This window comes from Ptiloglossa arizonensis, chromosome 7, assembly GCF_051014685.1.
Source record: "Ptiloglossa arizonensis isolate GNS036 chromosome 7, iyPtiAriz1_principal, whole genome shotgun sequence".
Taxonomy (NCBI): Eukaryota; Metazoa; Arthropoda; class Insecta; order Hymenoptera; family Colletidae; genus Ptiloglossa; species Ptiloglossa arizonensis.
In genome coordinates this window covers 9438548-9466361 of record NC_135054.1, presented here as the reverse complement: position 1 = coordinate 9466361, position 27814 = coordinate 9438548, and the positions used below count along the sequence as shown (strand labels likewise).

At 32.8% G+C, this 27814-nt stretch overlaps 1 protein-coding gene and 2 long non-coding RNA genes across 12 annotated transcripts; 1 reads left to right on the top strand and 2 right to left on the bottom strand.

Annotated features, from left to right (window-relative positions):
• Positions 1-480: 480 nt before the first annotated feature.
• LOC143149507 (SUN domain-containing ossification factor) lies at positions 481-21789 on the bottom strand. Of its 6 annotated transcripts, none has more exons than XM_076316939.1 (7): positions 21684-21789; positions 21379-21607; positions 20006-20210; positions 19740-19870; positions 9695-10299; positions 4360-6326; positions 481-3788 (listed from the first exon to the last, which is right to left on the bottom strand). In XM_076316939.1, the coding sequence occupies exons 2-7, from the start codon at positions 21435-21437 to the stop codon at positions 2493-2495; spliced, it is 4263 nt and encodes a 1420-aa protein (XP_076173054.1). In that variant the 5' UTR covers positions 21438-21607; positions 21684-21789; the 3' UTR covers positions 481-2492. The 6 variants fall into 6 exon arrangements, with proteins under 6 accessions (XP_076173054.1, XP_076173055.1, XP_076173053.1 ...); XM_076316940.1 differs by having other exon boundaries at positions 481-2158; positions 2511-3788; positions 21379-21783; XM_076316938.1 differs by having other exon boundaries at positions 21379-21782.
• LOC143149509 (uncharacterized) lies at positions 21374-27446 on the top strand. Of its 5 annotated transcripts, none has more exons than XR_012992802.1 (5): positions 21374-21488; positions 22316-22451; positions 23102-23321; positions 23728-23834; positions 24814-27440. It is a non-coding gene; the product is annotated as an uncharacterized LOC143149509 (long non-coding RNA). The 5 variants fall into 5 exon arrangements; XR_012992801.1 differs by lacking the exon at positions 21374-21488 and adding an exon at positions 21525-21727; XR_012992803.1 differs by lacking the exon at positions 21374-21488 and adding an exon at positions 21528-21635.
• Positions 23576-27330, bottom strand: LOC143149508 (uncharacterized). Its single transcript, XR_012992799.1, has 2 exons — positions 26811-27330; positions 23576-26677 (listed from the first exon to the last, which is right to left on the bottom strand). It is a non-coding gene; the product is annotated as an uncharacterized LOC143149508 (long non-coding RNA).
• Positions 27447-27814: the final 368 nt, after the last annotated feature.

The window sequence follows — 27814 nt, the reverse complement described above, 5'->3', positions numbered from 1 at the left end:
AACAAAAACAATTAATTTAAAGAATAATCCGAAAAACACCATACGTATATACTCTGTAACTGCGTTCGTATTTCGAATTTTGTCGATGGTTGATAATTTTAAGTTGCACATTTCATACTCCTCATTTTCTATACCTAGCTTTTCATTATTTCATTCTTAAAAAAACATTTTTTGTATCATCCTTTCGACACTACAGATTTGTACATTTTATTTTGTTTTGTAACATAGTGTATGTACTATGAAGAGAGTCTACGAACTGTGGCTAAAAACGTTATAAATTATACAATGCTCAGTATGACTATTTTACATATTTGTCTTATTACATCATATACTGTATTTGCTGAATATGTCGTTTTGTTGATACTTTGAATAGCCCGTGTTTGCGATATTTGCACAAATACGTTATCTCTATATATGAATTAATACAGAAAAGTTATGTTAATATAAAAAAGTACACATGTGAATAAATAAGAATTCAACTACACAGCGATAAGTTTTATTGCAATACTATGGAAGTGTAGAATATAAGCAAATAACAAAATGTATGGGCGGTTGAAAGGTAATTGCTCATGAATTTACAGGTTGACGGTGTAAACGAAACTCAACATTTTATAAAAAGCTTTTGTCCTGGAAGCATTGTTTTACATACTCTTGAGTATTAATTGAAGGAAAGATCTTACATGCAAGACTTAAACTATTACTGGTACTAATGACTTAGTGCCACACGCAGGAATTACCATTTGCAGAAGAGGTGTCTGTTGCCTTCTAATTAGTCGCAATAAAGTGATTTGTAGTGAGTTGCAATTTTCGGGAATTGCCAATGGTAAACTCAAAAAGTTTGTCGCAACTGTTGGCAGCTCAATGACCAGAAATGGTCGTTGTTGACGATGTTTTCTAAAGTCCAAGTACTCGTATGTAAAATTTGCGACTAGATGTGATACAACACATATTTAATGTACATAAGTGCATTTAAAAATTTTTCCGACTACCTGGACTTGTAACACAATGGTATTCGTGTTGATACTATCTTATTAGTATTTTATATTTTCTTACGTATCAGTGCTATTACAAAAAGAATTCAGAAATTGAAAAATACCAATACATAAACGGTTTATTCTGAAATACGTAAATGCGAAAGGTAGGTACCATAAATCCGAATGAAACCGTTGTCAATATCACTGCCAAAGCTGTACGTGGGTTAAAAAATATAAGAAACTACGAAAAGCAGTGCTGGATGCAGCATGAATTTTTATCTCGTCTTTAATCTTAATAAACTATTTATCATAATAAATGTAATGTAAATATATTTCTATACAATACACACACACGTACGCACGCACGTACGCACGCACGCACGCGACAATTCATGTTACAAATACCAAGGAGATTACGGAGACTTTATGGCTCAAAATAAAATGAAGAGAAAAAATAATAAAATTGCATAGTAGATTCCACTTTCAAAAAGACTATTTTGAAAATGAATCTAGTACGTGTATACCTAACTGATGGCTTGCATTATGGATTTTACTACATGCAGCTACTATAACTATTTTTGTATAGGATACAATTTTAAGCACTGTTTATTATCAATACTTACCTACTAATGCGTTCTTAAAATGTACAGAAGACATTTTAAACGTGTGTAGTGGATCATCAATTAGATGCATTCATATTTTCAAAAACGACACCTCCAATGCAATTTTGTCATTCTACAGTTTCGTCGTTTTTTGAGCCATAGTATCTCCCTGATCCAATTTGTATCATGTATTTTGATACACAATATATATAATACAGCGTGTTTCAAAACATATCAACATAATTTCAGAAGCAAATTCAGCACACTCAAATAAGAAAAGAAATTTATATACATTTTTTTTTCTTGTTTTAACATGATGAATTCGTTTCCAAATTTATATCCACATATTTTAAAAGACCCTGTATATAAAGGCCCTTTAAAATATAGAATTTAATTACAAGGACAATACACGTCAGTGCTTATAGAGAAATACTGGTTGAAGATGCGTTTAGGTTAAAATATCAAGAATTCCAGCTTCTATATTCATGCTTGATGTTTTGTATTAAGTAATAGTTATTTTCTTTATTCCACATTAGATCGACCACTCGTATAATCATGTGAAGAACAGGATCAATGACGGTTCTGAAAGTAATGATAAAACAAAACCGTGCTGGAGAGCACGTCTTTTTACATGTATAAGTTGAAATCCAGAATAATGCTACTAATACACTATGCTAAGGTCGTCGTACTTTTTAAAACTCCTCTACATAAGAATAACTTAGTAATAATTATATTTCTATCGATTGATACAAAATTTCATACAAGCATAACCTTAGTATAACATAATATTTTCATACTATACGTTCTGCTTAATAATATCATACGAGCGTAGCATTCGACCCAAACATACTCTACGCTTAAATAGAAACGTTATAAAGTTCATCAATTTCGAATTATTTTAATCTGCCTACTTTAATCAAAAAAATTTTCTCACCATGTTCTTAAAACTTGTACTTTTCCTATCTTCTTTTTTTGTCATCGATGTGACGCTACTGTTTCTCGATTCATCGCTTTGGTTCATTAACAGAACATCAGTAGTTGTGTCATCATCGATAGAAATTCTTCCTCCATGTGATTTCGAAACAGTAGAGTCTATTTCGATAACTTTACTATTGGAATCGCCTGAATTCTGACTCCACTCTCCATTTGCGTAATTCGAATGAGCTTTTCTTTTTTTTCTTGTACTCAAAGCAGTTTTCATAAAGAAAGGCGTTGTGTTCGGTTTCGTATTCTTTGAGATAACACTACGATCGTTCGAACTGAAAACATCTGTCATCAATTCTGGATCAAACTCTTCGCTTGAAATATCACTTTTAGGAAATATGTTTACTGACGATGAACTCGATTTGTTCAAAAGTTCATTACCCGAACTACTAATCGCTAAGTCTTTTATAGACTTGGCTGTAAAATTCTCATCACACGATGACGATAATGGTACATTGCATTTTGTCTCATGAACATTTACATTGAACCAATCGGTTATATTTTCTGGAGCAGATTTTGGCCTTCTACAAGTATGTGTCTGAGAATCACTTGCTTGTAATACTTCGAGACTCCTCGTTGTTACTTCCACATTATTTATAATAGTATTTTGTGCAAGTTTGCAATGTATAACTGAGTTAATTTTTGTATCATTATTTACATTTGTGTTATTAGTATTGAGAATGGTTTCTTTTTTACGTTTTTTCCGTTTTGCCTTTTTGGTTTCATGAGATCTATCGTTAATCATTAACTGGTGGTATGTATCGGTAATATGGGAAGCTATTTCGCTTGGTCGTCGCTTTTTCGGTTTTTTCATATGCGAATTAAAAGTTTCTGCACTTTTGCGACGGACCGCATCTTGTGTCTGTTGCTGTTTTTCCTTTCCCTCCAATTTTTTAGTTCCTTGACAGTACAACAGAATCAAAAATATTACAAAGACTTCAGAGCACACTAATAAAATGTGTTGACCTATCATTGATAATTTTCCATGCCAACTATCTCGATCATATAAAAGATTTTCCACTGATTTTGAAAGACTTTCTATCTCTTTTCTCAACATAACAATTTCCTCCGCTCTCTTTGATTCACGTTCTTCTCTCTTTCGGGTTTCCTCGCTCATTGTTGAGACTGTTCGTTCGAGTGACCTTTGCATTTCTTCGACTTGTTTCTTATAACGACGACTTAACTCTTCCAAGTATTGTCCACTCAAGGACATGTTCCTCTCTAACGCCTAAAAAAATATCAATATATAAAGCGTACGGTAAAAATAGTACAAACAGTAAAATAGGTAAAACAGAAATAATTTCGTGATATTAAAGAATGTTTTGTAATAATGTGTATTGATTGATTTCTTTACATGCGAGTAATCCAAGATTTATCTATTGAATTATTATATAAATTGTTATAGCTATCTATTTCTAGATAGTGTATATGTCTTTTTCAAATTACAAAAAGTAATAAAATTGAAAAAATTATAGATGACACTTATTAAAGTTACGCCACAACAAATATATGTATAATAAATTCATCCCAGTTTAAAGGAGCAATAGATGAAAGTTAATAAAAAAAATTAAAATGATTTAAGAAACTCAACAGTAAGCTCGAAAGAAAATTTCTTTTACTTCATAATTATAATTTACTTGTACTAGGTAAAAGTCCAACAATGTGTCCAACATTTTCTCATTATTTTAAATCTCAGAAAGTTATAGGGTGTTTTTCTGCTGCAGTACTATATATCAAATGGTATATGTTGCAACTAGATATAGAATAGTCTTAACAGAATTCCATTAATAAACACTTACTTTAATTCTATTGGATAATCTAAGGAAAACAGATTCTTTCTGTGGCATCATATTCATCGTTGATTGTGTTATTGAAGCACTTGTAGCAGGTCCATTTTGAATCTGTACAGTGTCCCCTTCTAAATCCTTTAAATCAGATAGTAAAGTGTCAAACGTCAATGGATCCTGAGATGATAATTTAATTTCTTGATCCAGAATCTCTGCTTGGCCTTGTTTTCCTTCTTGACCAACACGTTCAATTTTTTCTACTTTGCTTTGTATTCCAGCAAATTCTAAAGACTCTATATCAGATACAATATCATCATGTGACAATTCGTTATTGTCAACGGTAGTTACCAGAACAGTTGCTTGAGATGGACTTTCAGTTACAGTACTAGGAGTAATCAGTGGATCTTCAGAGGTTTTTGCAACTGTGTGCTGTCCACTATTTAAAAAGACAGGAATAGTTGTCAATATTTCAGTCTGGGCTGTTTCCTCAATACTATCTTTGTTAGATTCCAAAATAGGAATTGAAGAAATATTCCTTATTTCGTCTTTATTAAGTTTTTTGGTGTGTTTACTTTGCAAACCTATATTTTCAGAACTTGAAGAAGTTTCAGTAGATGTACCAATTGATTTATCAGCTTCTTGACTGAGTGGTTTCTGACTACTTTTTTGAAACTCTCGAGCAGGCACTGACTTATAACTATCAGTACTTGGGCTTAAAGTATGTACAGACGATGTAGGTTCAGATGACTTAATTACCTCATTATTGTAGCCTTCGTTATTTTTATGCAATATATCTTCCTTATTAGTATCTATAGAGTGGTTAAGTGGTATTTCATAGCTTGTATTCAATATCATTTTACCTTCCTTTATTGCTAATACATTGCAGAGCGCCGTGATATATTCAAAATTGAATACAGATGTTAAGAAAAATAATTGGAAATTCTTTGTAGAATTAAATCTTTCTTCAGTGTGCTTATATTTTTCTACCGTATCTTCTATTTTCCTAGTTTCTTTTTCCGAATTTTTTTCGATAATAGTATCGATTTCTACACCATAATTTTTACAGAATCCACTTTGTCGCAAAGTTCTGTTCAGAAGATCAATTTTCAACAACTGATTCAGTTGTTGTTCTCTACAACTAATTAAATGAAAGATTTTTGAAAGTATCTGATCCGAGCAATTATCACAAAGAATTGTATACCTTGGTGTAGTACAATCAAGAAATGAGTTTTCAAAGAAATGACCGCTATCTATACTTTGATCGATTCTTGTAATATTGTCATCAATTAATCCATTGGATTTTCCTAATACCTGAGCTGCTTTCTTTACAATACTCAATACAGCATCTCTAGCGCTACCAAATAAATTCCTTGATGATTCGCCAATTTCAACGTCTAAAACTTCATCTTCGTCACTATCTTCTTCATCGTGTACATTTGTATTCATATCTCTCGAAATTTGATTTTCTGTTTCTGTTTCTAAAACTTCGAATTCACTAGTGCCGTAAGCACGAAATAAGGAAACGGGACAGAAGTGTTCCGACCCATAATACGTATGAAGTTCTACTTTTATGAATTTTCCAAAAAGATGTGGTTGTAAAACAAAACTTTGAGTATCCTTTACATCTTTTGCAGTGAACTGCCCAACCAAACTCCAATCTCTTGTCGGAAAACGATCACTAATATACACCGAAAAATCCTTTGGTGATGAACTAAAAAGTTCAAAATTGGCCAATTCGATTTTCTTAGCTTGAATAGCCTCGCAAAGTTCCACCACGAACCATATGCGCGATGTACAAGTGTTCAACATATATTCATCTCTGGTGGATACTAGAACACTTTTGACACTTCGAGCTTCTGAATTTGCGGCTACGATTTTGGCTCCACAATCTGGAGAAGCGTAATTCTTAGAACGCACCTTCATTCCACCAACTCCACGCGTTGGTGCTCCAGAATTTTGAACAGATGCATTTGCATGAGCTAAAAACAAAAAAATTGTTACATGAACAAACTGATTCATATTCCGTTAACTCTTTTCCGTTGAAACCAAATCATTCGTCTTATGTTATTTTTGTAATTTTCAGACAAAATGTTTTCTTAATGAAATCATGAAATTATTTGACAATATACTCAATAAAATTAATATAGTAGAACCTCGATAGTTGAAGAGAAACGGTGTCCAAAACTCTCTACTAGCCAATGATTTGTTTTAGTCTTAAACAAAAGGTATTAACTATAAGAAACGGATGCGTTGCATTCAATTATAGAAGTTCTATTCTCTCAAATTATTGATCGTTTACAGGTAAATAATTACTAAAATTAAAGAATAAATATTATTAATATACAATAAAGACTCTTCATCAAAATTCATAAAATCCTACTCATGTGGATACATTTCAATTTTTTCAATAAAAAATCCAACTTGGACAAACGATAAGTCAATACGTGCAAAAAGAAAGAACTTTCTTGAAAATTTAGATCAAGAGCTAACAACAGAAAATATTGATAAGAATTTGCAAATAATAGTATATTTTTGCCTGAAGAAGTAGTACGTGCAATTGTATCTACAGGACGTAAAATAGTAAAACAAACAAATGTAACAAATCGAAACGGAAGATGTTATATATTTACTGGAAATAACAATAAGTATAAAGTTAAGTGTAATAATTGTCAAAACCATATATACAGTGTATATACGAAATCAAAAATATTTTGCAGAATAGTAATAAACAATGCTTGTTATATATCGAGTCTAGTCTTGTCTCTGTGGCAAATGCAAGCTATACACACTGTCTCGAAGGAAACCCTGCACAAGTGTGCTTCTATTCGTCACATTGACAACTTTAACGAGGTCACAGAACCACGTCATTGTAAGAAGTTTTAGCATAGTCGTTGACTACGTACGATGAGTCCATCACTAACCAGTGATGATCTAAGAAATGGTCTTCGATGGCTCTTAAATCGGATAGTACTCGATGTAATAGGTTGTTGAATAAGTTTTGTCGTTCGATAAAACTTATTGAACAACCTAGTATATTAAAGTAAACGCATTTCAAATATTCTTTTCAAACTATAAACAACGGTTCTTCATTCATCCATTTTTGTTTACTCAGTAATTCTAATTGAGAAACTAGAAAAACTGGAAGTCATTGTGGTAAGGCTATTGTTCGAATAATGGAATTTCCGACAAAGTCACACCTGCGGTACATTACGTATCATAATAGGCGTCGTAATATGCAGCTGAGAAATTATCCTCAATTTTAACACTACTATTGAACAGGATTCCTCATTATATTACTTTAAAAAAGTATACACAGACCTGCCAATTCCTTGTACTGGATTGTCCGGAAAGTTCGTGCCGATTTTTAAGAAAAATTCAAAGACAACAGATTTAAATTTCGGTATACATTTATTGAACTACATAGTTACCATTTTATTCCACAACCTTTCTCCATCTTTCACGGAACTTGAAGATTCCATATTTCCAGAAGTTCTCAGGTTTCTCGACGAAAAACTGTTTAATGTGACTTTTTGTATCGACCGAAGGGTTAAAAGTTTCTGCTATTAAGGGAATTTTGTAAAGACCTAAATAAGTGAAGATCTGAGAGTGTCTGGTGAATACGCTGGGTGGGGTAGTACGTACCAACCAAGCTCCAATAATTTTTATCGAGTAGTCAAAGACACATGAGGTCACATTTTATCCTGATGAAACACGATGTCCTTTCGATTCGCTGGTTCTGAACATTTTTGTTCAATCGCTGTCTTTAATTCGTCTAATTTCGAGCAATACCTTTTTCAAATTTATCGTCTAGTTGTTTGGTAGAAGCTCATAATATAGGATTCTTTACCAGTCCCACCAGACACAAAGCATGACTTTCTTTAGATAAAGATTGGCTTTTGGGATAGCTAAAAGCGATTCATTTTGCTTTGTCCAGGATCTTTTCCGCTCAACATTATTATAAATAACCCATTTTTTATCTCTCGTCACTATTTGCTTCAAAATTTATGTCTACCCGTTTTATTTATAGAACGAGTTGCAAATGGAAATGCAGTCCATTAGATTTTTTCCATTTAATTGTGGGGAATCCATACATCGAAACGGTATACGTACCCAAGCTTCACAAGATGCTCGTGGATGGTGATTTTTAACATTTTTGCTAATTTACGTATCATATAACATGAATTATTCTCGATTAATAATTTAAACTGATCTTCATCAGTGGTGAAGGGTCTACTCGGGCGTTCTTGATCATCAAGGTTGAAATCACCAGCTTTAAACTTAGCAGACCACGTCTGCAGTTATACAGTTATAGCTCATTCATCATAAACAGCACATATCTTTTTTATTGCCTGTGTGGCATTTTTACTATTCCGATAAAAGAAAAGCATCAAATGCCTATAATGCAGTTTGTTTCCTTCCATATTCAAGAGCGTGTAAAACTTACAAAAATTAATGTATACTAATCTGAACTTTTTCCTACAAATACCTGAAATATTACCTTGCCAATTGTTTTCAATTAGTCTGATATATTCAAATCTGTTCTAATGACACCTACCGAAAATCGGCACGAACTTTCCGAACTCAATAGTAAAACGCTTTAATGTAAATACATTTTGTTTCTGTTGTACCATCATTTTATTCACCTACAATCTTCAACCTGATAAATGAAGAACTAGAGAAACTGGTTATATTGTTTACGTTAATTTTAACCATAGTTCTTAATTTCAAAATATACAAAATAAGAATTATAATTTTTATGTGGCAAAAGCAAGTCTTCGACATAAAAGTAAATATATTTCGAAAGATCGGTCCGTTTCGATGAGAAGAAAAGAAATGGGGATTCAATACTGTTGATAACTTCGAAGATAAAAATTTCATTTGTACAATTCGATTTTGCAAAAATTATGTAATTGTTGATGGCTTGTATTTTCTAAACAAATTTCAAACTTGGAAAATGACCGATTATCCTCTACCCTTCCAATTTTAACGAAAATTACGACTTATTCCAATTTTCTCAAAATTCCTGACTATTTGATAATAATGAATATTTTCTGATAATAATGCCGATCTATAGTGTGTATAGTTTTTTTTAATACAAATTAAGGGTTATATTTAACGTATCAATCGATCAGAACAACAAATAATCTATCGTACATTATCAAAATAGTTGTTTTACTTTTTGAAAACTCAACATGGTGAAACTTATGTTATACGTTTAATTGTTTAAAATTTCGTGTAGATTTTTGTTGAAAAAATAAGATACAAGTTCCTCGTTAACTTTGTCTTACACCTTCACATCTTCATTCTTTAATATCGTCCCTGTAAATATACATATTCAAAAACTCACTTTTTTTCTTCTCAGCCTCTTCTAGTCTTTTTTGAGTCCACTCGTTAAAAGATGGAATATCCTCGTGTGCATCCGGAGGTACTACCGATATGACGTCTTCACCGATAACAACTGTAGCAGCTTCATCTATAGTATCTTCCATTAATCGAGCATTGGCGTCAGTTTCACTCAGCACTGGAGCTGTTGTAACCATTCCATCGACTTCAGGTAACTCATTGGAAAGTACATCAACTTCATGTTCGAGGCTGAATTTCAATCCATCAGTGATAATAGGGCCTTGTTCAGCCCGTACTACTACTACTCCTTCGTTATCTGCATTTGGTAATAACAAAAGTTCTTCCTCTGGAATACTTGTTTCGTTGGAACTTTTAGTAATTTCGTCAAATATCAACGTGGATGAAGCTTGTGTACTGGACAAAATTTCCTGCTCATCTTCTTCTGTCTTTTGTCCAATATTTGTGAGTTTTGTTACTAACGATGCATTCTTTGTAAACAATCTTGTGTTTGAAAATTCTGGACTGAACTTTGGTTCTACTAAACTTTGTAATTCTGCTGGAGCTGTGTTCACCAAACTCAAAACAGTTGCTTGTTCAGATTCAGAAATTCTGCAAAAAAGCAACAACAGGGATGGAGGTATACAATTTTTATGATTTACAAAATAATTATGTACATATAACAAAAAATGCTTATTGTTAGTACGAATATACATGGCTTGTCGTATCTTATACTCTCTTTCTATTGTTCATACACAGGGTGCTTAAAGATTATTAACACTTATATACACCATTTTTACCTGAATATGTTTTCTTGTCTTTTCATTGCAATTCATTGAAATGGCAATAAGTTTGTTTTTGGAAGAGTTGGGCATCATTCGAATAAAATTTTACTCGAATTACATTTCAAATAAGTTCTTCGAGTAACAAATTTAGTCGAGTCGTGTTTAAACTGTATACACGTCATACCATATAAATGTGTTGTTATAACAGCTTTTGCTCATGAGTGCCATTAAAATTGAAAGAGTGTTGGTGCTAATACTATACAGAGAGGTGTGTGGTGTTACTGCCTACATAGCGGCCACTGGCCGTTGTAATTTGTAAAATGGAGACAGAAAACGATTAACTAAGAAGACCTTCTGTGTTCAGAAACACCCCTATCAAAAATACAAACGAAAACCCTACTAAAAATAGTAACAAATTCTACGCAAATGCTATCAAGCACGAGTATGTCCCTACTAAAGATCAAATTATAATACTTCGAGCAATAAATGGGATATCAGTATCAAAGAATATGCCTTCCTAATATATATCTACTAAATATAATAATTACTCACTAAAGATTGAGGAATCAGAAAAATTAATCAGACAAATATCCAATACATGAACTTCTTTCCGTGAAACCATTTTCTCAAGTTTAAGAACAAAAAGAAATCGCAGGGGGTCAAATCTGGAAAATAAGGTGGACGAGGCAGCAATTCGTAATTGGTTTTGCTATAACCATTACGGACGAGTACGGTTTTGTTTTTGTTCCATTGCGACCAAACATGGCACCCATCTCGCCGATAGCTTTCTCGTGTCTAATTTTTCATGTAGAATATTTTGTACGCGTTCAATTAATGCGTTGACAATGTCAGTAATCTTCTTGATCTTCACCCAGCGATTTTCTACTACGATATCATGGACTTTATTAATTATATCTTCCGTAGTTACCTCAATCGGACGGTTTGAACGATCTTCGTGAAAAACGAATGTTCAGCCACGCTTAAATTCATCGAACCAATATCTGATGGTGGTCGTCGAAGGTTCATGGTTCTTATAAACAGCGTATAACTTCACTTTGATTTTCTCACATGTCTTCCCACCCGAAAAAAGGAATCGAATCACTGCTCGATGTTACTCTTTTTCCATGGTTAGAAACAAACACATGGATATTCATTTTAAACAGCTACCAAAACAAAACTACTCCATAAATCTGTCCGAAATGTTGACAGACGTCGTTCGGAAGATAAAGTTAAACGATGATACACGAACTTTGAGTGAGTAGCGCTCTCGCTGTTAAAAATGTGTATTTATCGAACAACCGTCGTACATATTCGGTTTAACTTTGTTTTCGAGCGGAACGAAAGAAACCATAAAGTGGACGATTGAACCGCAATATTCTTTTTTCGAAAAGAATAAAAATGATATCCTTATTTTTTAATAATTATTTTAATATTAGTACGAAGAAAAACGAGAAAATGAAGTTGTGGAAACAGAAGAATTACAGGAATTAAATGCGATGAAAAAGAAAAGGTATGATAGAAAAGAAGTTTCTGTTGCCAACGTTTTTGTTCAATCTTTTGCAGAAAATGTGGGAATGGAAAGTAAAATTGCTGGTGAACGAAAAAAGAATTGAAACTTCGAGTGACTTTGGTTTACCTAAGTAAGTGTAGGAGAGTTCATTTGTTATATGTGCAAAAAACAAATTACTGTACACAGATGCAACGATAATTACTCTGAGAAGACATCTCGAAAATCAACATCCACATACTTATCAAAATTTAGAGGCACATACAAGTAATAAGGAAAATCAAAGTGATGCACCAATTGATAGAAACTCTGAAAGCTCAAGAACTATAACGAAAGGCATCCCACGAATCATGATTCTAGATTGTTAGCAATTTTGACTAATCTATGACAACTTAAAGATCTAATGAAAATATTAGAACCTAGATACGTAACATCAAGCCACACAACATTTACAAACCATGCACAACGCAGTTATTAGTAATTAGTGAAGTTGAGAGAAAGAAAGTTGAAGACATTATTAGAGAAAATACGGAAATTGTAGATTCGAGAGAAAATTGTTGCTTTTATAATAATTTCATTTATATCATATAATACCCTACCTTACCATAATATCTTAGATACGGACACTCGCTTTTACAACGGATGGGTGATCATGGACGAATGAAAATTATGTATCATTAATAGTGCATTACTTAAGTGTTCCATGTAATATAAGAAATTACACATTAAATATTAATATCTTAAAAGGATACCACACTAGTGAGAATTTAACTGAAGTTTTTAAGAAGTGCCTTGAATGAATGAGGTTTTAACAACGACAAATTTAATATATACTTTACAAGAGACAATGCAGCGAACATTGTAAAGGTGAGAAGATTAAGTAATATGTAGGAGCGCATCCCCTGTTTTATTCACAGTATTCATGCAAGTAAATAATAAGAAATAACAAATGTCAAAGTAAATACTAAGTAGTAATGTTCATGCACAAATTTAACAAATTATTTTCAGTTGGTAATAAAGGATGCTGTGAAGTGTTCAGAAGAACTAGTCAATATTTTACATAAATGTAAAGCAATAATGCGATTTTTCCATCACTCTACATCCGCTGAAAAAAAAAAAACTGAAAGTGAAACAGAGATTGCATTACCCTAACCGCAACCCTCTGAAATTACCCGTAATTACTGATGTCGATATCAGGTGGAATTAACAGTTCGATACGTTACATCATGTCTTAGAAATATATAATATGCAACATTAACACAAATGATATTAGATAATACAATACCGAAAAAGCCGAAAAATTGTACACCACATTTTCTCCTTATTTTTTAATGTAGAATTACCCCCTGGCCGGGTGTATTACAATTTTTCGTCCACCCTGTACAAAATATAACATTTCTCGTTAACGTAATTGTGTATGGGCCAAATTTTATGCAATTTTGAATTAAGCTATATATTAGCATTATATATTTCATTGTCTATAAAATGTAAATTTCGTTTTATATATACATACCGTTTCGAACTCATTAGCTTTGAAGAAATCTGGAATATTTTTCTTTGTATCTGGATATCGTTTGTTTCGGTATATGTATGGTTTATTTTTATGTGTTTTTTGTTTTTTTGTTTTCCATGTTTTCATAACTGCGAACAGAAAGTTTCGTATGTATTTATTTATTTTATATATTTCCATTAGATTGCATAGCCCGCTGTATAATATAGAGCCGAAAGCTTTTTTGTAGTCTATGTAACATGTGATCAGGCTTCGTTGTTTTTCGACTTGTTTTATGAGGATGCTGTCTATGATAAGTTATTATTTATAACCTTAGCTGTATTTTCTACATTCTTTTTGTTCTACTGTTAGTATGTTGTGTTGTACGAGGTATTTGTCTATTTTTTGTGTGATTGTGCAGTAATTGTAAAGTGTAAGGCATGTCATTGGCCAATAGTTTGCTGGGTTCTTTTTTTATTACGAATTGCAATAGTTTCTTAGGTTCCAATATGATTTTGTTAATTTCTCTTGTAATGCCTTCATGTGGATGTGGTCTGTTCTTGGTATTTTCTAATTGTGTATTTTTTACGATTTGTTTGACTTTTTGAATGTGAGTGTGTGATCATTTTGCTCTAGTGTATCTTTATATTCTTTTTCTTCTATCTTGATCCAAGATTTCTGTCTTGGCTGGGCTGATACTAGCATACAACAAAACAAATAGTAAATAACAGATCATAAAACACAAAATAGAAATAACATTACACTTAAATACAAATGGCAAACTTGATTAGAAAGGAAGATAGATAAATTAAGGAACCGGGTAGGAAGACTAACACAATTTACAAATGGAAACCACTCTAAACAAATTTAACAATACATACAACAAATCATAGGCAATATTGAACAAACATTAATAGAAATATTAGAAACACCAAAACAAAAATCAGCAGTATACACCAGGCTGAAAAGATATAAAGAGGCAAACAAAAGGAAAACACAAAATATATAATTCGATAAAAATGAAAATAAATTCAATCTATAAGTCAATAGAAAAGAGGAACAAGCGCAAAATATACTATCAAATAACAAAGATATTAAAAACTGCAACAAAAACCACACAGTTACATGAATTAAAGTAGGAGAAAAAATACATCACAACAAACTGATTATACAGTCACATTCAAAGAAATTAAACAAACCATAAAAAAATACACACAACTGAAAAACACCAAGAATAGACCACATTCACAACTTCTAGTGCAAAAAGTTCACAGTACTATACGAGTAAGAAAAATAAGAGATTAAAAATCAGACCAAAAGTACAGACCAATAATATTCTTATCTCTACTATACAAGATAATTACCACGATAATCGCATCAAAAATAGACAAACACCTCACATAGTACAACATTAATAAAAGAACAAAGTCCTTGTATAACAAATGTATCCTCATAAAACAAGTAGAGAAACAACAAGGCAACCCGATAGATTACAGAAAAGCCGTCGACTCCACATCACATAGTTTGCTACATGAAGTACTAGAAATATATAAAATTGATAAACACATACAAAACTTTACATTCATAGTTATAAAAATTTGGAAAACAAAAACACACATAACAATAAACAATACGTAAACCGAAACAAACGAAATTAAAATCCAAAGGTTTGCAGGTGCATCAATTCACTATCAGACACACAATAGGATCAAATATGGTTTAAAAATAAAACATTAAAATATACCGCAACATGCACTGAACCATTTACTCTACATAGATAACATCAAACTATTCACAGCAATCAAAATATTATGCACATACAATTATTTTTAAAAATAGTGGAAAAATTAACAAGAGACACAAATATGGGATTCGAAATCAGAATCAGAAATGCAGGATACTAACAATAGAAAAGGGGAGATGCCAAATGCAGAATACAACATAAACACTCAATTACGAAATACTAAGAAACGTGGAACCTGAAAATACATACAAATATCTTCAATTTGAACACCATATAAGCATAAACTACATACACATTAAGAAACAACTGAAAAAGAAATACGTTCAATCTACAAAAAAAAGTAAGAAAACATGGAAGAAAATAATCACATATTCACGATAGAAGAAAAAAAGAAGTAGATGAGAAAACCACTACGCATCGTACACATCACAATCCTAGATAAAGAATTATTATACAAATGGCTTACAATAGAGTAATCCATACCAGAAACGGAAGAATTTATTCTGTAAAAACAAGGTAAGGTCATAGCTACCAGAAAGAAAGTATAGACACATACACATGCAGAAACTTCCATTAAGAAGAAAACATGTAGCATACTATAAATACACACCCGAAAATATACAAGAAAACCAAGAATACAAGTTACTTTACACCGCCCCGGTTCCTAACAGTGTACCCGGCCGAGTCTTGGCCCAAGGCGTCCTTCGAGACGGTTTCGAACGGATCTTCAACCGCAATTAGGCGATTTCCCTCCACCTAAAAGGTAACTCGATTGATCCTACGGAAGGAAGGTAGGTCTGCGGACTCTCTGTTCGCCTACCGGCTCGTTAATCTTCTTCACGATGAGGACAAACTGTTCAAAAGAGTACTAGCGAACCGCATTATCGAGCATCTGTCGCGAGATGGGCCTGACTTGACCGAGTGCCAATTCGGATTCTGGGAAAGACGGTCGATCATAGTTGCGATTAGTCGTGTCCGGTCTCTCTCGGCCTCGACCGTCTCCCAGGGAGGGATGACATTGAAAGTGTCTTTGGACATCGCCAATGCCTTTAATACCCTATCCCCGGAGGCAATTGGGAGACACGGAGTCCCTACTAGTATAGGATGAAATGGAAAGAGGTGTATTAGGGGGTTCCGCAGGGTTTCGTGGTAGGACTCCAGCTGTCGAACCTTGGATACGACATCGTTCTGAGAGAAGAAGGCCTCCTCCACAGCGTCAACCTAACGTATTACGTTGACGATACGTTAGTACTGGTCATGGAAGGCTACTGAGAGAGGGCCGCTCAGCTAGCGTAGGACGATGCCCGTCGCATTGTTCAAAGGATCAGGGGGATCGGTTTGAAGGTAGTGGTCCTTGAGAATGAAGTGCCGACGGTACACACACCTCGGCGGAAACCACCATTCCCCTCTGATACGAGTAGGTGAGACCAATGTCGAGATGAAATTCCAGATAAAATATCTGGGACTGATCATCGACAACCACTGGCGTTTTGAACGGTTAACCTTGCAGGTCAACCATAGCTATAGGACCATGTCCTACGAGGTGGCGACCGTCCTGTCCGAGTTTTTTTCGTTGGAGCTGTTCGCAAGCTCGCACGCAGCTTATTACTAGATTCTGAATGTTTATGCCCAATAAATATATAAAAGACATACGCTGTTTGTGCTCGAAAAATATGCAAATAGAACAAGTGAACTAAAAATATGCAAATACGCACAAAGAACATGCTCAGATGCAGGGAAAATATAGAAAATTAACAATACAGTTTGTGATTATTGTGACATATTGTAATTCGAGTTACAATAAATGACAAGCATTTTTTTCCAAATTGGATGGTGTTAATTGACGACGCTTATCCGTAAAAATTACTTTACGCGTGGAAAATGATCGCTCCACGTCACACGATGTAAGTGATGCGTACTTATATTTACTCCAGCAGGTTTCTGGCGAATCTATTGGATCTTGAACAAATTTATTGTTCTAATTAAACTATCTGGAATTCGTATTAATTTCCTTAACCCGGTACTTTTTTATACCACCCCAGTTACTCTTTTCTAATTCTTTTTCCGCCATCACCAGATATGCTTTTTAAATTATTATTGTAATTCATATATATTTCCATCGAAGTGTGTAACAGCAAACCTACTGTTTCCAATTTTTCTGTTGGGACAAGCAAGATGCTTAAATGAGCTTTAATAAATATTAAATATTGCGTAAGTCCATCTCGTTGGGCACATCTTGTGCCGTCTTAATCACAGCAACATTTTTTTCTTTAAATGTTTGAACTACCTATTGATATAAAAAATAAAATGTCTTTAAGTGACTTAACCCAGACACCCACACACTATACAGAAATGGTCCATTCGATGGGCGAGTAACCTAACCGCCTCCTGGTGCCGCAGAGTCACACTGTGCTGAATTTATAGGAGGTTTGCCTTGCGAGTTCACCCGTGCGTTCAACATGGTGTCTTACTGAATGCCCAATAAATATATTGACGAAACGGTAGCCGTTTCGTTTATGTTTCCCTCGCTGGATTTGCTCACAAACCACCAAGACCAACAATTCATGTTGCTGCAGCAGCAGTAGCGGCTGGCCTGACCCTCCTCTAACCAGCAGATTGTTGAGGTTGTTCAACCACTCCTCCTAGAGTATCTGGGCGAAAGTTTTGGTGTGTTTTGCTTAGGCGTCGTTTCCTGGTGGGTGAAATTGAGGGAGAGGATCTCCTCTCGATATCGGGCGCGATAACGATCATACTTAACGACAAGAGAAAATGGATGGCCGTGGTCTCCTTTTACGAACGTATAATGTCCTGCTGCAGGGGCGTCTCGACACCATAATATGGCAGTTATAAACGTCCCCCTCCCGACGAAGACACGAGGCGCGCATGGTACACCGCACTGCATAGGGGAAAGGGGCAATTCTTTTCAAGGTTTTGCAAAATTAATGCAATGTTGGAACTGTTTTGTAGAGAGAAGAAAGTCATGCCTTGTGTCTAGTGGGACTGGAAAGTAATTCTATATTATGTGCTTCTACCACACAATTAGACGACAAATTCGAAAAGTATTGCTCGGAATTAAACGAATTGAAGACAGCGATTGAACAAAAATGTCCAAAACTAACGAATCGAAAGGGCGTTGTGTTTCATCAGGGCAATGCGCGGCCTCATGTGTCTTTGATTACTCGACAAAAGTTATTAGAGCTTGATTGGAATGCCCTATCCCACCTACCATATTCAACAAATATTGCATCCTCAAATTTTCACTTATTTAGGTTTTTACAAAATTCCCTTAATGGCAAAAACTTTAACTCTTTGGTCGATATAAAAAATCACATTGAAAAGTTTTTCGCCGAAAAAGCTGAAAACTTCTGGAAGGATAGAATCTTCAAGTTGCGTGGAAAATACAGAAAGGTTGTACAACAAAATATCAATTCTATAATTCAATCAATAAATGTATACTGAAATTGAAATGTGTTGCCTTAAAAATCGGCACGAACTTTCTGGACAATCCAATATAATTCAAAATTTGATTACTTTGCACGAAACTTTGAAATTAGTTAACATTAAGTAGATTATGGAACCGAATTATATCTGAACATGGGATATTATGATTTTAGGTTTAAAGATATCCAATTTCGAGCGTTTTAGTAGATAAAAATACTTATAAACAATTGAGCTGAATGAAGAACGTCGAACAAAGAATCATTTTGTCGTAAACATATATAGATACGGAACGATTCTTCGAAGCCAAGAATGTAATTACATCACACTATTAACATAATTTTAAAGTAATACACAGTTCCCATATTAATAGTGGATATAAGTTGGTGTTTCATATTAGAGTAATATAAATATTGTCTGTGTAATTAATATTAAGATTCAGTAATATACTATTAATACACAAAAAATATTTATAACATATATTACATTAGGCAGAAAAAGATGTGAAATCATGTGATAGTATGTTTTGACCGAGCCGCTGAGGCGTCAAGACTTGTCGAGAGCTTAGAGAATCCCCTAACGTAAACGTAAACTTGTACAACATTTTCTATCATTACCAATGCTTCATTATAATTCTTTCAAGCTTAATTTTCAAATTTAATGCATCAAATATTTAAAGAATTAACATGTATTATACATAGTACAACTTAATGGCTAAAAGTGCCGATATAGTATAAAAAGGTAATTAACAATATAAGGTGGAAGTAAATTATTGAACATGTCTAATATTTTAAAACTGTATGTTGTAGACATTGTGAAACTTAAAATACAAGTAGTAATCTGCTATTTTGCCGATTTATTGATCCTGCATATACGCGAAACGAATTGAGAAATAGTGTGTAACGATGAGAGCAAGTGAGCAATAGAAAAAGCAAATCCCATCAATAATTTTTTGGTGCAAACAATTTCAAGAACTAATGAAAATAATTTTATATTATAATAACAATACAGAGAGAAATTGTAACAACCTGATAGGGAATACTGTAAGCAGAATTTTCTTTAAAGTATTCATCAAAAATAATGACTTACCCCTGAGATAAATTAGGTTGCTGAGGAAGACTTTCAGTCACAAAATTTACATCTTTATAAGGATTCTCTTTCTTCCTTGCGTTATCATGTATAACGGTTTCAGAGTTGATCGGCTTATTAGCAAAGTTTTCCTATATTTTTAAACAAATAAATTATATAATTTTATATAAGTACAAAATAAATGTTATATAATACAAATAATACTATAATAATTTTCAATAATTTTATATTTTATGATATGTTACCATTCCATTTTGAATTCTTACTTGATAATAATAATCCTTGTATGTATGCTCTAATTTTGTTGGATCCTGTAATTTGACAATAGCTATATTGGATGATTCTAAACTACCACCTTTCATATTGTCCAATGTAACATTATCGTAAGTCTCAGATGTTTCATTCCTCTTAAAAGACATGTAATAAGTAGTTTGGGCACTTTCTGATGCTACGATGATGAACAGGAGTGCACTGTAACAAAAAGAAATCATACAATTTTTAAATTTTATATAAAAGGATCAATTTCATTTTATGCCATTAAAAAGTTTCATAAAGTTAATTTAAATGCAAATAGAGAGAAAGAGATAAACAATAAAAATATAATAATCCTACAATATCATAATGCTGCATACACAACGATTAAATAATGGAACTGATTTTACTTTTTTAAAATTACTATGGTCATATTTTTTTAACATGAATACTTTTTAAATAACTTTATTACATATAACATTATAAATAAAGATATTTAGAATAGTAACAAAAGATATATAATTTGTTTTAAATACTACTATTAATATATAAATTAATAAATAAAAAGTAAAAGAAATGAAAAGTGTTGATAGCTCACATTTAATTTTATAAAACAAAAATTGTAAATTTATAATTTTAATCATTTGATTTTAATCTCCATATAACCATTATGCTGCAATTTTGTTTGATTTGTAAAAAATATATAATAAATGAGATCGATTATAAAAAAAAATTAAATCATTCATTAAATAAAAATCGAAGAATTCAAATTTATTTAATTGTATAAACGTATTTCATAATAAAATAATTTTAAAGTAGGTGTCATATTAATCATAATTGGTTCGTTTTATACTATAAATTTTAATGCATAAATACAATTTCAATAATCCAAATTATTATTGTTATTTCCGCAACATTTCAACCCCAATTACAGATTGAACTGTAACCAAAGTACCAGTAATACGAAAAATTATTAAAATTATATTTATGCATTAAAAGTTTAGTGCGATAAATTATTTACAATTACCGATTCCTAACCTTAAACTATTTTCATCATAACAATGCGTTAATGTTATTATTTTAAAATAAGTGAACCAATTTCATGAAACCTATTTTACACTACAAAACAACAAAAGTAAGTTATAATTAATTTTATATCAATTATAAAATATCAAAACCATTGATAACTATTAATGCCTTGAATATTCAAAATGTAAAGTATAAAAAATATTGGTAGTAATTCCATTTTTCTTATATATGTTTAGATGAAAGATACCGGTTTAGCAATACACCACACTAACACCATTAAAATTAAGCACATGGCACTCTTCAAGCATTTGTATGTGTGCAAATTGTTAGTAAAAGAGAAAGAAAATAAAGTACTTGCCTGGAAGCAATCGATATAAACAGCAACGTCCAATACACGCACGTTATGCAAATCCTCATTTTTTACAAGCCTCACATTACAAATCACATTGAAAATTTTGCTATCAGCAGGTAAGTACTTCTAAGAATGTTCGACAAATCATCACTTTACCACCATACCATCGTGATTGCCGCCAACACTACCGCTATTATCACCATTTCTTCTACCATCACTGTCGCCACCTCAGCCACTACAGCACCAAAAATCTGAATATTTTGGTATTGAAAAAGTTAAATCATTAATCTAATTACTACAGAACCGATTACCATGCTGGGACAAGGATATCCCTACATGAAATTCTTTTTAACCAGTAACGTAATTTTGTACAAGGAAACCATATTTTGCACATAATACACATTTTGCACTGAGAACCATTTAACTGTCACGAAAACAGCTGATTATTCTGACGCATGCGCTATAATATTGTTAAATGGTTGTATTGTCTAACAATTTTCTATAATACAATTATAATTAATATCTAATATGTGGTAAATATTGCATACAAACAATTTTTTAGCTTTAAAATATTGTGATAATAGGTTATCAATTAAATAAATTCTGCTTTGAATTCCATAAAAAAACAAAATAATTTTATACAAAAGGATGTAAATATTTATCATACAGCAATTTCACAAAACTGTGAACCATATTTCCTTGCATAACCTATATAAATAAATAATTATAAAATTGTAATAGCAATAGTTATGTATTTGAAATTACAATTTGATTAATATAAAAATGTGGTTTACAAATTCTGCTACAATCACATGACATGTTTGCAATAACATATTACTTTACCAAAAGCAATCAATGCACGGAAAACAAATAAAGAAAGGAAATTAACAGGAGGAAAAATAATCATTTTTTTTTATTTTTAATGTCATTTAAAATTTTTTAGGTTCTATTTTTTTGCTAATGCTATCTTCTTCGTCAGCCTCCAATAAATCGAAGTTAATATAAAATGACCTTACATCAGGATTAATAAGTGGCAACGTATTTAATACATCCTTTTTTCTTCAGACGTATTTGAAGAAGTAAGTATCTTCATCAAATTTTATATGTGTATAATTAGGAATAAACATTTGTGGTTGATTTATAAATTTGATTTTAATTCAATGATAAAAACATTGCTGCTACATAATGTAGTTTATATCATTTGAAATATCACAAAGAGATATTTAAAAGTGAAACAATTTCATTTGACTTCATTATAATTTACTTCATTATAATTTATGCTCGACTTTTAATTATAATTTACAATTATTAATTTTACTTTAAATCTTATGACATTATTTTGTTCATTCTGTCTAATTTTAAAAACCCATCCAATTATCTTTTTTTTAATTAAAAACCCAATTAATTGTTGCTAAATATTTATTGCCAATTGTGTTCCTGTACTCCCAATAATGCCTCTTTGATTGCATTGGATTCAATTTGAATGCTGTTTGCACTGCACACACTTTTAATCGCAATAACAGTACTTACTCTCTTATCTTCTTGTTTCTTTACCTGTTCTTTTTTTGGAATCATAAATTCGATTTTGGTTTCTAAATCTCTGTTCTTTCCTTGTTGCAACTCCAGTCATTCCTCCTATCTTGTTACATTACCCATGAATGTTACATCTCTAATGATTATTATACTTGGTTCTTTATCAAGTAATTGATATGCCATGGATTCTTTGTAGTAATAAATGAGAAAGAGTTTCCTTACCTTGAGGTCGAGTTTACATGTGTACTTGCTTGGAGGTAATGTAAATATAATATTTCTGCAATATATGTGAAAGCCTTGGGACAAAAATTCACATTTATAAAGGACAATCCATGAAACTTCACACCTCTATGAACATTTTGTTGGCAGCAACAACCATAGAAAAGGACAGGAAGTGAAAGACAAAGAGCAACAAGGTAATCACCAAAGTTCAAAAGCCACTTGATTGCTTACAACATATTTGGAAGAGCTTTTTGATTAAAGTGAGACCAAACATGACATAATTTGAATGACATTTATTTACTAAGTGATATTAAATTAATATTTTTCACTTATTAAGTAAGCCTCTCATCTATTCATATTTATCATAGTAATATAACATCATCAAATGTGGCTTGGAATTGGTAAAACCTGGTTTCTTTCGCATTTATTGTTTAATAAATAAGTAAATATGATCTTATTTATATTATGCTCAGTTGCATTTTAATCAGAAAGATCTGACAAATATAACAATAACATTTTCATTAATAAACAAAATTTATCTTTGCTTATATTGTTTCACCAACACAAACATTTATCTTATTGGTTAATGTTACATTGCAGTCAACTGACAAGTGTCGTAAAGTACCAGACAATCGCTTGACTGGTTCCAAGGGAGATCTTCCTAGTAGTGGAGGATGAGAAACCATGGATGGAAACCATGAGTAAAGGTTTACAAAAAGTTTCTGTTTTTATGCAGTATTTTTTAAATGATTTATAATTGATGTTTCTTCCTAACAAAATTGTAATTTAATGAATTTAGTCTTTCAATAAGTAAATTTAGATTGGTTTATTTATCATTTTTACAAAGTTGTTCATAATTCCTACAGTTATCTGAAACAGTAGTAAATTTAATTACAAGATTTGAAATACTTTTCAAAAGATGGCAATATAATGAAGAATGTTGTTAAACTGTATTTAATATTAAAAATTTTAAGTTAGTTAAGCTTTCATTATATCTTTTTATTTTTAATATTTCTTAAGTCTAGAGAGAAATAGACAAATTTCATTTTCTAATATTTAGTAAAGGCATGCTTCTTAACGCAGGCATTATTTGAAATATAAAATATAAAAAAGATATAAAACAACAATATAGCGACCGTAATGTTTGAAATTTATGGAAACAATAGAGATACCTATATAAATGTCGAGTAAACACATTTTTTTGGATTTAAAGTCACATCAACTGTTAAGTTATTGTCTACTAGACTATTTCACACAATTTTGAACAATAGCGTGGTTGCTTCTAAAAATTTGGTGAAATTTTCTGCGATGGAAACTTCTAGACGCGACGAAACAAAGCGACAAAAAAAATATTCTTCATCGGGTTATTAGGGGAAGAAATGTACCACGAGCCGTCGAACATTCCAGAAACAAGGCAAAAAACTGCTTAAAATTATCGTTTTTGTTTTTGTGTATTGAAATAGGTGAGTTTACGATGCAAATTCAAAATTTTGACTGTTCGTTGTGCAATCAAAAGGTCCAATCCTGAACATATCGTCCGCCTTAAAACGCAATTTCAAAATCTCTTCGTAAACCGGGGGACGAGATACATGCACGAAGAGTAGTACTAAACTTAAATTTATTTAAAACTTAAAGTAAAGAGCGCATGAGGTAGAAAATCTTATCATTAACTTAAATCTACAATAGCTCAGCACCTGCATGGCCCGATTGAATGATTTATTGAGGCCTCGAGGTACCTGGCGAGTGATTCGTGATATCTCGCCGAGTTGAGAAGGTGTAAAAACGCTAGTACTGAAAGGAGCAGTTGTAAGCTACCCAAGACAGTGCTGGAGGTGCTTAACCCATAGCGGACTAACGTGAGTTAATGACGAGTGAGGTTTGAAGGAGCGTAGTCAAGCAATTTTCCAGGAATGACATGCTGTACAGATGGTGCACAGCGAAACTTAGGCGATTTTCCGAAAGTCAAACAGCTAGTGGGCTCGAACTTGTAACAAGCATAATGCAGTTACGCGGGCAAAGCAAAGAGTGGGCACGAACTAACAGCAAGTATAAATGCGAGCAGTTACGCGAAACAACTAACACTGGCGAAACTCGTAATGAATAAGGTAGGGTGTTAAAACTAGTTGCGTTGCATCGCCAACAAAACGCGATGGGAAGTAACATATGTGACGCGAAACGAATGCAAAAAGGGAAGAGAGTACTGGTAGCACGTGTAAACTAAGGATTAAGGCGCTGTTGCAACTGCACCGAGAGCACACAGGATTCAACAGAAGCGCGCAGTATGAATCTAACGGTACGCGTGAAGGAATGTGCATTTAAAGGACTAAAATGACACACAGGAAGTGAGATGCAACAGAGTACACGCAAGCAGGATGTAAGGAGATGCAGAGATTACAGTGGCAGGCTTCAGCAATAGTACACAAGGAACTGTCGCAGCCGTTAACGATATAAAAAAATATGGATATTTTCGATATAGCCATCAATTGGTCCACGTCAGGAATTATGCCAACGACTGTTGTACTTGAAGGCAATGTACGCATGAAACTACCAGCATCGGTTTTACTCACGAGTATTCCGTTTGCTCACGAACGTTTGCTGTCTTCGAGGCCTCGGTGAGGAAGTCGATGCTGTGGTCCACGATGTCCTCCATGTCATCCAGGATGCTCGGGGTGAAGTAAGGGAAGCTCGCCTTGGCTGCTGAAGTCATGGACTTCTCCAACATCAAATGATTGGCTTTGAGCTGGGTCCACAGATCTCGCAGCTTCTGCATTTGGGACTGGATCATTGCAGAAGTTTGATTGACGCGCCCAATCTTCTTTACATTATCCAGGAACCGATGGATCTGGTGTTGAAGTTGAAGTTACTGTTCCATGTTAAGTTTCCAGGGGTATTATCCCTTTCATTTCAGAACCGTTTGAAAAACCTAATGCTGCACTCAATAAAGTTAGCACTTTTCTGAATTAGTACATTTGTAGAAATAAAACAAATATAAGGAATATTTAAGAATAGTTATAGAGAGTGTTTAGGTAGTTGTATTTTCCAGTGTAGTTTCGGTTACACGGTTATAAAAGTCTTCCCTACCTTTCCAATCGAAAAGAATACCGCAGACCATTTCTATTTGGGGCGATAATTTTTGACAGTCGAGGACTAATTAATAATATGTGTCCATAATATAATATCATATATTTTTACAATTGTTTGTGTACGCTCCAAAAATTCACATTCCAATAAGCCAGCCGCCCCTCTGCCTCCATCATACATGCCACATATTTTGGGTGAGAATTACCTGCTCCCTTCCTCCCACCAAATACAAGATAAAGACCGCGCCGATAGCGGACAGGGAATAAACTATCCTCCCGTACCTATACCGCGGTTGTAAAATGCTCCACCTTTCCAACGAAGAAACAGGAAGTGCAAGAATACCATGTTGCACGGAGGGTTACCGGATGTCATGCTGTTTACAGTTCCCAATTTCCCCCCAAAATCATGCAGATGTGTAAGGGATACACTCCGCACTCGACATCTCGGGTCTTTAGAAGATTTTCTCCATCTAAAAGAGAAAAAAGGCAGTAACATACACTGCTATCAGACATGCTCTATTTCCAGGCAGCGATAGCACTGAAGTGGATGCTGGCAAGGATCTTAATCTTAGCCGTTGCCCACACCACCAACAGCCTACCAACCTCTGGTACCCTGCAGCTGGTAGAAGTGTCATCACATCGGTTTGATGGGGTGAACTCATATCGTCCTTCGTGAAGAACTATGATCCTGCAATGATTAATTGGGAAATAAATCTCCGTATTTAATAGTTGAGAATGCATTTCTAATGTCGGTCCACGTGGTTGAAGAATATTACTTCATGTCGGCATCCTGTTATTTCAGAGAACTGATCTATGTATTTTAACAGTGGTGGCATCAACACCGGCTAAAGCTGAGATTTGATTGTAATAATGAATGTACTCTAAATGTTGATTCAAGAGGTAAAAAAATACAAAAAATGATAACTATAACGACTGTCATCTTTATATGAGAGAATGGTTTATTAAAGCTTTACGTTTGTTAAAGAACAATATAGCGTAGTAGTCCGTATGTTAAAGAAAAGCTCTTTCATTATATATGTGCTCTTATAAATGTTCAGTTTAGCTATTTATACATTGCATAAAGAATATGATAACTTAAATCAATTTACAAAAATTGCAATAAATTTTGTGTTACAAAGATAACATAATTTTGTTTTAATTGGTGGCTGTAATATTTTTATGTTGATTTACGCCGTGTTGCGTATAAAGAAATAGTTGAATTTTTTTGACATCTACTTTATACTTATGCTACTTTTTGTAAGAGGAGGGTAATAGTAACATAATTGACTGTATATATTTTTGATAGTGAATGTATTTAATCTGATTGATAGAACATCATTGTTATAATTATTTTCATCTTTTATTAGATTACTGAAAGTATCATTGTTTACTGATTTTGTTGCTTTTAGACATTGTAAAATATAATATAATGTAAATTTAGAAAAGAAACGTTGTTACCTGAGGATTAAAATAAAATGTAATGGATATATATTTTTTTTATAAACTATTGTTTGTATTTAAAATTTTGAATATCCAAATTATTGTAGAAGTATATCTAATTTCAAATATATAACTAACAATTTGGTCTAACTAAACAACAAACTAAA

Coding starts and splice junctions, on each gene's coding strand:
- LOC143149507 (XM_076316939.1), bottom strand. CDS start 21,437: ATGAGGATTTGCATAACGTGCGTGTATTGGACGTTGCTGTTTATATCG. Junction 19,871..20,005: donor ACAAGGATTATTATTATCAA/GTAAGAATTCAA, acceptor TTAAAAATATAG/GAAAACTTTGCTAATAAGCC. Junction 6,327..9,694: donor AGAGGCTGAGAAGAAAAAAA/GTGAGTTTTTGA, acceptor TTTTGTTTTTAG/CTCATGCAAATGCATCTGTT.